Below are 12,454 nucleotides of genomic sequence, written 5' to 3'. Positions count from 1 at the left end.
TCTAAAAAAAAAAAAAGCGCTCTGAATATTATGTTCATTTTTATTGTTTATTAACTATAACATAATCAAAAGAAAAACAGCAATGATAACACTCATCAGTTTACATATGTTTTTCCCTTGACGTTTGCTTTTACACTGAGTGAAAAAAAATCATGAAATGGACACAATTTGCATTAAGTCATCAAACAAAAGTAGCACTGATTTACTGACATTTATATCATAATAAAAAAAAATCATAATAAAAATAAGAAGTCAGTTACACCCCTGTTTGGAAATATTTCTGAAACATCATGTGGGTAAAACAGAAAATTGGTCTTTGGGCACAGTGAGGAGCGCAGTCCTCCAAAGTAAAAACGTCTTGTCCACGCAGTTCCAGCTGTCTACAGCAGATGATGGTAAAGGTGTCCCCTTGAATTCCTGGGCTGGAACATCATATCTTCACAGTAGCACACTAACATTTGGAGGCTATTGTCGAAGCGGCACAGGCACTTAAAAGACGCTGACATACAATCTGCTACAACAGTCATGCAGTGATACAACATGGCCGACATGACTGTGAGGTAATAATTCATATACATAAGAGCTGAATAAAACATGGCCTACTTTGATCCAGCAAGTTTCACAGCAAACAAACAAACAAAAAAAGATCCCAGTTTTAGTACCCGTGCGACAGAAATAAAAGGGAACCAACTTTAGCATCAGATTGTATATATATACACAGTCTTATAGAAATATACACATCTAGCAACACATCTTTTCTACAATGTGGATTTGTCTTGTCACATCTAGCTATCAAACTTGTCCACGGTTTTTGCGGGTGAAGGCAAAGCCATCCAGTTTGCATAAACACTATCATTGGCATATCTTGTAAAGACTGGATTAGTGGCATCATGTCTGTTGAGCGGTACCGGGCTCTTCTCGGGCCAGTTCGGGTATGACATGCCTAAAAATGAGAACACATCATTTTTCTGCACTCAATGAAAGATAAGCAGCGTGCAGACAGCAAGGCTTTTAAATCAAACTCTGCTAGTGGCCAGAAAAACAAAAAGAAAAAGAAAAAGCTGGACGGTTATGGCTTCATGGCTATTTCTTTGTAACGTATCAAGGCATCTGTTAATATTGCATTTGCAACCTGTACATTCTGTTGGTTGACATCACCAAAGAGTTGCACTCAAAAGCCTTACTGTTTCTCCATTATGGAATCGATTAATAGACATGGAAAAAAGTGAGGAAAATTGAAAGACAATCTGAAATTCAAACCACAAGTTGTGATTGATTCAGCGAGGACCTGTTTCAAATGTCACAACAAAAGGAGGAGGACTTTATGACCAAAAATACGTTTTTTTGGGAAAAAATAAAATGGTAATGAAGGGGGAGAATGGTATTTATCGTATAAATTAAAATGATGTCAGTATTTACAATTTTTTTTTTTTTGGTCATCTTTCCTGTACATTAGAAGCAGGTCCAAATCAAAAATAAAATGCAAGACAACAGATATTATTTCACTGAGCTTTTTTGTAATTTACGATGAAATGGTCGGGAAGAATCAGCAAAAAGGCATGCCCGGATCACACTTGCCTATAGAAAGCCAAAACATAACTCGAGAGCCCGTTTGCCCTTGCTTCTAAAATCGAGTAAATGCATGGGAAATTCTACCATAGAGCTTGTTTTCAATCCATGTGGAGGGGAGGGTTCGAGGGATAGGGGCGTTATTACAGTCCACAAGTGGTGTGTCCTCTTCAGAGAGCGCGTCATCGTACAGCAGGGCGTCAGCAGGCGTGGACGCTGCCAAGTCCAGATAATCCTGACAAAAGCAGATCAAGGTGTGATTAAACTGATTGGATTGAGCTGGGTGGGCGGAGTTTATTTCGAAAGCACACGGCCCCTTTAAGAAGGGCTCGTTGACTCAAATGAAAACGAAGCACATTTGCTTTTCACCGTACCCGACTTTTAACCATCATCTTTTCCAGTTCTTTGCTGATGTCGGAGAACGTCGGCCTCTTGTCCGATTCTTGTTTCCAGCATCGGCCCATGAGGTTGTACCTGCGGAGGATTTTTTTTTTTTTAAATATATTATTTCATTTGGAGATGTTGCAAAATGACAACAAGGAGGGCTGACATTTCTTCGGAGCAGTTCTCCGGTCTCTCCATCCTGTAGCCAGTCTTCAACAGGTTAAAGAGACGCTCGGGTGCAATGCCCGGGTATGGATTACCTCCTAATGTGACAATTTCCCATAAGAGCACACCAAAGGACCAGCTGGAAAGAAAGGAGAAAGACTTTAGTCAGCATAATAGCTTCGATAATGAAGCATCAACTTTGAGATGATGACTGTACTCACACGTCACTTTGCGTCGTGTAAATGTGATCAAACAGGGATTCTATTGCCATCCATTTAACAGGTATCCGACCCTTCAAAAAAAAAAAAAAAACGATTTCGGAGTGAATTCAAAGATGATGTTGAAAGTTGCGGTTTTCATCTTCACCTTGCTTCTCTTAACATAAGAGTCCTCCTCATAAACATCTCTGGAGAGGCCAAAGTCTGAGATTTTCATCTTCCTTCCCTCTGCTACCAGCACATTTCGTGCTGCGAGGTCCCTGTGAACCAGCTGTTTGACCCCGACCCCCCCCCAACCAAAAGATCAATACATCTTATAACACATCATGAAGATACAAGTGAAAAAGGTCCAACCTTCATTTCAGCTAAATACTGCATGCCTCTGGATATCTGCCACGCAAAGGAGATCAGGTCACCCATGGTCAGCGCCCTGTCGTCTGGGTTCTCCAAATAGCTGGAGTTTCGGTTGGCGTCCATTCCCATGAAACTCGGTCCAACTTTCCGGCTCTCGCGAAGGAAGTTGCGAAGTGACCCAAACTTGGCGTATTCCACGATCAGGTATAATGGACCTATTCAGAGGAACACAGTCTTCATACTCCATTCACCACAGTGGCTTTGACTGAGGAACTCTGCTGAGGTCCTACCATCTTGGCTGCACGCTCCGTACATCTTGATGACGTGAGGGTGGTTCACTTGCTTGAGTAAAGTGAATTCTGACAACAGATCCCGTAGCTCACTATGGGAGGCGTTTTCTATCACGAGAAATGGGCCACAACATTAGGTACACGAACAAATCCATGTTTGTTTGGTGAGAAGAATTACAAATCAATAGACAAATAATATTCATTTTGTGTTTTTTTCTTTTTTACGTGTCACGATGACAGGTGAGGCAGAGCCTGACTTGCCTCCCCTGACCGCACGTGTTCCACATTATGTTTTTTTTTTCCGATGGCTCTTACCTTTCAGCATTTTCACAGCCACGGTAGTGTAACCTGCTTTTCCTTTCAACCTGAATGCCGTCGCTTTGACGACTTTCCCAAACTCTCCCTCCCCCAAAGTTTTGCCGAGAACGAGGTTCTTCCGAGGGAATTCCCATTTGGGATCCTCCTGTTAAAAGAAAAGAAACAGGGATGTCTCACGTGTATGGCAAAGGGTCACAGGTCAATTCAAAACGCTCACAGGTATTTTAAAGGTGTCCGTCTCGATGGATTCCTGCGAGCCTCTTCGTAGGTTGTTAGCGGGGAAGCTGATGGGGTAAGCCTGGGCCGGCCGGCGGAAAGTCATCTCGGCGGACGCTATCGGGGGCTTGGGTGACTTCTTGTGGTAGCGGTGGATGAAGTAGGACGAAAGGAGGATGGAAACGATGAAGGAGAGGAGCAGAATGGTGGCGATGACCGTCTTGCACATATCGTCGCAGAGCCCCTCTGCACAAAAAAAAAAAAAAGGAAAACATTCGAACTGTGTGTGATTGCAGTCACTCCAAGGAATGTCCAAAATTTGAAAATCATCTGGTATGGATAAACTATTCTCTTTTTCCTGCAAGGACAAAAGATGAGAGCAAGGACACAAATGCATTGAGGCGCCAATAGAGTACTTAAGAAAGGACGGGAAAAAAAAAACGGTGTGTTAAATTGACTCATTTCGTCAAGTGGTTGCACGAAAAGAAAAAAAAAATCTTTATCTAGCCTACTCCTAATATCAAGACAGATGATGCCAACTCACCCTCAATATCATCTTTTTCACAGAAGCATCTTTCCGTCAAGCAGTAACATGTCCCGTAGCCAGCCTGGATGCCGTTTCTTAGGCCCAGTTCATGACCTCCAGTGACAGTTTCCTCTACACAGCACACACGCATACAATCAACATTGACAAAAGCAACAATCTGCATATCACAACTTACTGGTACAATCTTGCGGGCATATTGATGTATCTTTGCTTTCAATAGCGTCACAAAAACTATCTGGACATGTGCGCAGGTCTGGGGAGCAGGTCGAGTAGTTTTCAGTAATTGCTGGAACAAGAATCACATTAGATTTCAATCGCACGCTCCACGTTTAGCTGCAATCATTTTCTTTTTATGTACTTTTCAAATGACCTTTTTCAGTGCCTTGCCTCCACTGGCATCTCCCCGTGGTGGCCCCCAGACCTCTGGTGGACTCACAATCTCCTCGACGTCTGTTTTCCGCGCAGGACACGAGCTGTTGACTGTCCTGGTTGACAACTTCAAAAAAACCAGACAATAAGAATTGACTCAATGTAACTGGGAAGAGGAGCAACGTTCAAATGTAAACTTCGATGGAAAGGTCAAGCATTTTTTGCATTTCACCTTCAGCATCCAGAATGATTCGGATCTCCGCGCTGACTTCTCCTTGCGCGTGAGCCGCCTGAGCTACAACCACGTACTGCAGATCCTGGCACTCGGCTCTTCGTAGAGACTCCGAGTCGTTGACGTAGAGGAGTCCCCACATTTCGTCAGGCGCCCGGGCGATACTTATGGCCGCATAGCAGGACAGCTCGTCGGCAGAGATGTTCTTATCGGGAACCTTGAGCTGGTATGTGACACTGAAGCCATCAAACCGCTGGCAGTTTTCCACGCAGACTTTGCCGACCTGAAAAGAGGGAGGTTTTGATTTGATCCATTCCGGAATGTACCCCAAAAGTAGCAAGCGTCGAGTACCTGAGCATAAATGGAAGCTCTCCGGGTGAGCGTGAAGATATGCGTGAAGTTCTCAAAGCGGATGTGGACCGGTAAGATGGTGACGTTGAAGTGAAGTGACACAGTTCCCTCTAGTCCAGGGTAGGTGGTGTCGTTGACCAGGTAGTCCAACTGCACACTGCGATTCTCCGTCACAAGCAGGTTCCTCTTCAGGATCAACTCTAAAAAAAAAAAAAATCCCAAATATTTTCATTTCTGTTCTTAAAGAGACGACGCTCACTTGAGATGACTTACCGTAGTTATGAATCGTTTCTCTGACGCCATTATGAGCTGCTTTCTTTTCACTGAAGCTACGTTTGACATCAAATGTTTCTCTTGTCCATGGATCCGTGTTGAGCAAGGTCTCAACATATCGATTGTGACTCTGGTCTGTGGAATAGATGGAGGTCAGGTCCCTGTCAAAAACTGACAATGTTCCATAAGTGCCACCCTGGAAAGAGGAAAAATGAGATGAATCAACATTCCTATGAATCAAATCTCAAATCTTGTCTTTTTGTTGTCTCACTTTAGTCCGATTGAAACCGATGACGATATCTGCCGTGTCGGTTAAGTTCACGTATGGCGCGTTATCGTCCTCGTCGTTGACAAAAACATCCAGAGGAGTGTCCAGGGTGGTGATGGCCGTCTCGGAAATAACAGTGCAAACCAGCAGGAGTCTGTAACGTTCACTCTCTTCTCGGTCTAGAGGAGCCATCACCACCATCTCGGAGGTGTTCTGGTTCACGGCGAAGGGAGCGGGCGTCTCTGTTTCAACAAGAACATGACAAGTTTTCAAGTCAGAGATGAATAAAAACTCTTCAGATATTCTTTGCAGGCCGCATAAAATGATGTGGCGGGCCGTATCTGGGCCCCGAGCCTCAGATTTGACACCTATGCTCTAACCTGATTCCACCGTGTAGGAGATGGTAAAGTTGGGGCACACGTTGAGTCTGGTGAGTCGTCGCAGCTGCATCACGGGCCCGGGGAATCTATTCTCCATGATGTGCGGTTTGGAGATGTCTCGGTGCGGGAAGCACAACTCTTTCAAATCAGTCTGCGCGCACGGCGGCATGGTGGCGTTTACAAAATCCAGGATGATCCGAGGGTTATTTCTCGTGATGCACCAGGACCTCTTGGTGAACTTGGGTAGCACCATAACAGACAGCGACAGCTTCTTCACAGACCACGAAGGTTTATCTGATGCAAAGAGACAAGAAGGCATTTTAATCTCCAACTCCTTTATCAGTATGGGAGGAGAGTCGGCGGCAATCTAATTGAATCTTAATGTCCAGGATGCTTGACAGCGAGCGGCACTCACGTAGCATGGCAAAGTCATTCTCATCCAGGGTCTTGTTCAAGGACAGCACTCCGCTGTTTGTATCCATGTTAAACCAGGAGCTGTAGAGGGGCCTCTTGAGCGAGCTGGACCAGCACAGGTAGAAATACGGCTTCTCGGACTCGCTGTCCAGCATGGCGTGCACCTGGAGGACCTGACTCCCTGCCGCCTGGCCAACATAAATGCTCTCCTTGTACTCATTCTGAGGGAAGTACAATCCTTTAGACCCTGTATGGTTAAAACACACAATAATGGGCTGGTTAGAACACACACACATGGTGAGCAGTGACCCCCCCGCCCCCCTTCTCCATCCAGTTAGCGGAAATTGAAAGGAGGGCTCAAATGACACTTAGGCAGCTCTTTTAATGAATTTCTCATGCGGTCGATAATCGCGCGGTTTCCGATCGTCCTTGTATTCACCTTGAGATGTTTAATTAGGCCAGATCACATGATACAGAGGAGAAATGAATCAGAGGAAGGGGGGAGGGTGGTATTTTGTGCTTGTAAGGCTAATCCATACCGAGCTATATGTTTTACAAGAAAATTGAGATGCCAGTGTCGGTCTTGTAATTACATCCCCGGTATGATCCCCTTTGACGACGGTGGGCGACCATTTAGGGAGCGCGCTAATGTCATTAGCAGACAGCAAAACTAGATTTTCTATTTCTGTTGGTGCAATTCAGGCCTCAGCTCTGGTTTCAGACATTGATTTAATTTCACGGGACTTAGATGACAGGAGGCTGGATTGATGGATAAAATGTTCCTTCCTGAAAGATTGTGATTCACTCAGGGTGGTTGGGACCATTTTTTTGGTCAAAGTGTTCCTGCAAAAAAAAGTCCTCTTGCTTCTCCTTCCTTTGGGACGAGCTCTAACAATTTCATTTCATTTCATGGCGGGTTTTTTTTCAGTCACTGTCAAGATATAGGATAAAGGGAAAACAATTTAATACATGCATATGAACCTACTAGAATCATTTCTCCATCATTTTGTATGCAATAAATGAGAGTGGAGATATTTTTCATGAGTTGAAATGTTTAACCTTTATGTTCAAACGTGACGAGACAAAATCATTAAAAAAAGCAGTTTTAAAACCATTCTTAAATTTGTTGTCTGTTAATTAAATTATAGCCTCTAGAGGGCACTATTTTATCTTAGTAAGCCAGACCCTTGCTTGTCACATTGCAAAGTGGATAAATCATTCTCATAAATCAGCAAATGGCAATAGTGCCTCAGAATGAATTATGTCTAACCATAAAACAACAAAGATATCATATTAGCTGGAATCAGCGGCTGTTTAGATAAGCAACTAGAAGATTCCATTTGCTAACCAGATGGGAGCAAAACATACAAGCACATTTTGGCAGGAAGCCACACAACTTGTTCATCTCAGTCAAAATTCAATTTCTCTCCAGGATGGAAGCCAATGGAAAGCAAGTCATCAGACTTAATTGACTGGATCAAGCTGACCTCTCAGGACAAATAATATCTTGGCTTTATAAAAACAGGATGACTCATTACAGCTGAAATGATACATTTGAGTTTATAATACACAACAGAGCAAAAAAAAAAAAAGCTCTTCCAAGAATTGAAATATCACAGTAAATTACTCCTGGAACAACATTAGCCTTTCATATCAAAGTAAATATCACAATCATAAGATGAACCTTTACAACCTTCATCGTTATAAAAGCAGACGCCGCCGAGCTGCACAATCTCTAGGTGTGTCATTTTGCAGGCAATATTGCGTTTGAACAAGAGGCCTCTTGCAGCCCATTTTTATAATAGCTACTTTCTCCCTCTGAGTGGCTACACAAAAAAACAACCACGATGACAACACACTCTTTGCTTGACCTTGTTGTGATTCCGCAAAGTAATAACGACCCCGCGTGTCCATTTTGCCTCGTATATTATCCGCGGAAGGACAAAGGCGACGGAAGCTCATCACAATATCTACGAGATGCGGCGCAAAAGTGTGTCTAGAGGTGCCGCTAGGGTGGGGACGCCCTTTCTGTTGTCCTAGACGGGAACTCAATTAGCTCAATGCGCTTCGCTTCGACTCAGAGATTTACCAGCAATGAGCTCATGCGCTTGCTCGGTAAACAAACGTCTCAAGGAAATAATATGAAGAGTCACATAGCTTTTTCAAATCCTCACTCGTCCTGCACCAGAGGTCTTTGTTTGCCAAGGTCAACGTGCTCTCGGTGTCCTTGGAAAGGACTCATTGGAAAAGCAGCAGAGCAATCAATAACCGTACTAATCAACAGCCGTGCTGATTGGAAAATCATCTCAGCGCACACATCAAATCGGTGCCGTTACCATCGATTATCCGGCTGGATCAAATCAACAACTACACCCAACAATAAATGGGATTGCCTAGATTCAATGAGCTAAAAAGTTCCATGTTGAAATATCTAATTCCACCCATGAAAGCCGTTATTGATCATAACATTTTAAAAGTCGCCAATTTGTTGTGTTATTTCATCATATCGCACTAGAAGCTCAACCTTTATTAAATCAAGAGCGTGCTTTCAAAGCAATAAGGTGTTAGTGAGGAAATAAAGTCATTTCCTGTCATTATGATATATCTGATCCCTTTCCAAGCAAAAGCTAATCAGGTACTTTGGCTTTGCTGCATACCTTAACATAATGAACCATTAAGCCATCAAGTAATCCAATTAAGCTCAAAGAGAATAGAAGAGCACAAGAGCCAATGGAGCATGTTCATCAGTCATCAACAAATCTAATAGAACATCTCCTTAGGGGTTAGATGAAAGTACAAATTAAGTTTGAAGAACTCCCAGGGGTCTGTCGGTGGGGAGCAAGACTCTGACTCATTATCCTGTTTTGACAAAACGTCTCGTCACAGCGGGCGGCAGTCATTAGAGCCAAATGTACACACCAAAATAGAAATTACAAATGATAATGATTTCATAACAGTTTTACATCAATTCATTGGCTTGCTGTTTTGGTAGAAACGAATCAATAAGAAATAACTTGCTGTTAAATGTAATGAAATAAGAATTTTCTATGATTCCTTGAATCTGGATCAAATAAACCCCACAAATGTCTTTCTTTCTTTCACTCCCAGTTGCAAATAGTGGAGAAGTGGAAAAGAACTTGTCAAGATCTATGTGAAACAAAAGGGCTAAATTCCCAAAGGGCAAAATTTCAGTCAACGTCTCCTTGTCCTTTCATCGCAACAAATTCAATTCTAACCATGCATGAGGAGGAACCATGACCCATAACTGACTAAAGGATCACGCAGAGTGCCGGCCGGGGAAGCCTCCGTGCAGGAACAGAAACAGATGTATATTTTCTTTTATTTTGGGTGAGGCAAATTGTTTTATTTCATAATTGTCATTATTTTTATTAGCACCTCAAGAAAAATCCAAAATCAGAATACAAAGAGCCATTTTTTCAAACCATCAACCAACTAAATTTGCAAACAGGAAGAAGCGTCTCGATCCATCAAAGGATTTAAGCAAAAGCCCAGAAAAGATCAACACCTAATAAAGACCTCACATGCTGATAGATGTAAAAGACACGTTCAACTTCTACATCATGTTTTTGAAAGAAGTGCAGTGACAACAACAGAGACAAATTGACAAGATGAATGACGCTTCCGTATTGGCAACACAAAACAGAAGCTTTACTAAATCATGTAATGTAATAAGGAGCTAAATCAAATAGTAGCATGCACCAAATGAGATTTATTGCTTTGCTGCTGCTAAAGGAGAAAGATGCTGATGAAAAACGGCGCGAGCCAGCTAGTGGGAGGAGAGGAGAGCAGAGCTTGTGGTTGCGGCCTCCAACACATTTGCCACTTGGTTAAGGTTACCAAAGGGCAAAAGAGGGTCAAAGGTACGGGAAACACGGTCACGGTGGAAAGTAAACGGCTCGATGCTTTGATGTGAAAACATATGTGGTGGAATTGATGGATGATATTCGACTGTCGGCTACTAAAAGGATTCAGGAGAGGAATGGCGTGGAGTTTGCGTACCTACAAGAAAATCAATGATTAGTCAAGAAAACCATTAAGACTAATCATTAGCTAGTTACAATTTTGTCTTTGATGCAGCAAAAGTGCTTTCAAGAGTTTTTCGATCTTGAACCTTTTTTTTTTTTACCTGAAGGTGTAGGCTGCGGCTGCTATTAGCCACTTAGCGTTCATTTGCCATTTCCTCAGATTCATTACCTCAGCAAGAAACACTTCACCAATCAGTAACACAACCATTGAATGCATGAGAAGAAAAAGGTTGAAAACATTCAAGACCCACAAATAAGGCTCGCTTGATTTTCTTTGTACATTAAATACTTGCAGATATTTTGAATCCTCTGAAAAGTGATATATTTGATGATATTGTATTCTTTGTCCATTTCATATTTTTTCTTACATTTGAACAGGTAAACAAATTGAATCATGATTGTAATGAGCCATGCCAATATCACGAGAACATTTTCTGCCACCTTATTTTCCAACTTCATCATGTTGTGCTTCACTTATTCATTTATTTTGAACTCATACAAAAACTCAGGGAGTCATTAGTCATAATATATTACATAGGAATCCTAAACTCAGAGAAAGTGGTTTGAGGGTTTTTTTTTTTTTTTAATTCTCTATTGCAGAAAGAAAAAAGGTCTTGAAAAGGATTGGTACCAGTGGCACCAGTTAATCTCGGCATTGAGTACTCCTACTGGTATTATTCTGAAAAAGGGCTCATCTAAAAATATAAAGATGTTATGTTTTGTTCTTTTTGATTGAGCTATATTACACGGGGAGCTCGGACGGTGTCGTTTTCATTGAGGGCTTGAGGGAACAATGAAATCAATGCGATAGCGTCATTTCAACAACTGATAACAAACTGAGCGTTGTGTTCAAACAATATTTTGCCAAGGAAAACAAAGAGGCGCTGTTTGCCCGGAAGATGTGAGCAGCTGCCGCGCACCTGCCTGTTTTTCAGCACCCCTTCACTTTCTCACTCAAAGCCAAAACAATGAGCAAAATGCAAAGTGGAAAAATGGAAAGCCAATGGAGATACACAGGACAACATCAATCAGCCTTTCTGCGCCCCCGAGAAGGCCGTAAAGCTGCTGTCAACATGACAAATAATCAGAGCACATTACATACGGCCATGACACCTTCAAAATGATCGTGAATCATTTGAACGGTCATGCCAGGTTCTCTCGCGGGTGATTACCACTTTTGCAGAAATGAAAAAGCACGGACAATACTCAGATTTTTGAAGGCCCCTTCCAAAATCAGCCATCCTGCACAATTTCCTACATCATCATAGTTGCTCTCTTCTTTGACAGCTTCCTCCTATGGGAACACGTTTTTACAAGATGGCCGAATGTGTCTGTGGGAGTTCAACTTGAACTACTGCCTTACAATCTTCATTCTAGAAGATCTCCAAAATGTTGTTTCACACCAAACTCTTCCAAGCAGGTCTTGATGGACTGAGCAGTGAGAAAGCTGAAAATCCCCCTCCTTACTACTAAAGCATTAAAATGAGAATATACAAAGATGTCCACGCTCCTGAGCTGTGAGCCCGACTTTAAATATAGAGCGCTAGGAGCAACCATGTCGCTACAGTTGGGCTGTGGGATTGTGAATGGGATTATGATATTAGGATATATGGCTGTATTCACTAGCAACATGCCATACCTCACATAACATGACACATGTACACTAGGCCACTTCATAAACAAAGCAAAAAAAAAACAACATAAACATAATACCATATTCAAGGAAAAACAATCATTTTATGAGTCATTGATTTAACCTTTGATTTCAAACATGCAGAAGAAAATCAAAAAAAGATAAATATACAATATTCTGCTGTTTATGGCTGAAAGGGAGCAAGGGGCTATCCATTCGTAATATTTATAAGTCCAGTTTTAAACCAAATGTTTCAAGTACTTTTTTTTTTTTTGTTGAAATAATGCACTCCCTCTCAGCACTTCACTTTTTCCATGTTGGAAGACAAAAAGTGCAAATGCTGATTCTTACCTCTCAGCAGCATCCACAACAACAGCAGCAGCAGCGAAGCGCCGTTTCCCCGTGACAAACCACAACTTGACCCCAT

The 12,454-nt window shown here is 42.2% G+C and overlaps 1 protein-coding gene across 1 annotated transcript; it reads right to left on the bottom strand.

Moving 5' to 3' along the window:
• Positions 1-706: 706 nt before the first annotated feature.
• On the bottom strand, positions 707-12,454 carry ret (ret proto-oncogene receptor tyrosine kinase). Its single transcript, XM_085922181.1, has 20 exons — positions 12,379-12,454; positions 6,350-6,595; positions 5,935-6,228; positions 5,558-5,796; positions 5,287-5,482; positions 5,014-5,213; positions 4,663-4,945; positions 4,432-4,557; positions 4,237-4,347; positions 4,059-4,172; positions 3,516-3,760; positions 3,296-3,443; positions 2,981-3,088; positions 2,691-2,905; positions 2,485-2,607; positions 2,340-2,410; positions 2,120-2,257; positions 1,944-2,043; positions 1,657-1,804; positions 707-943 (listed from the first exon to the last, which is right to left on the bottom strand). The coding sequence occupies exons 1-20, from the start codon at positions 12,452-12,454 to the stop codon at positions 786-788; spliced, it is 3,339 nt and encodes a 1,112-aa protein (XP_085778307.1). The 3' UTR covers positions 707-785.

Source organism: Syngnathus leptorhynchus, chromosome 10 (genome assembly GCF_054491065.1).
Source record: "Syngnathus leptorhynchus isolate UIUO chromosome 10, UIUO_Slep, whole genome shotgun sequence".
In the NCBI taxonomy this organism is placed as follows: domain Eukaryota; kingdom Metazoa; phylum Chordata; class Actinopteri; order Syngnathiformes; family Syngnathidae; genus Syngnathus; species Syngnathus leptorhynchus.
Note: the sequence above shows the minus strand (reverse complement) of the source record. Positions and strands in the feature narration are given on the sequence as shown.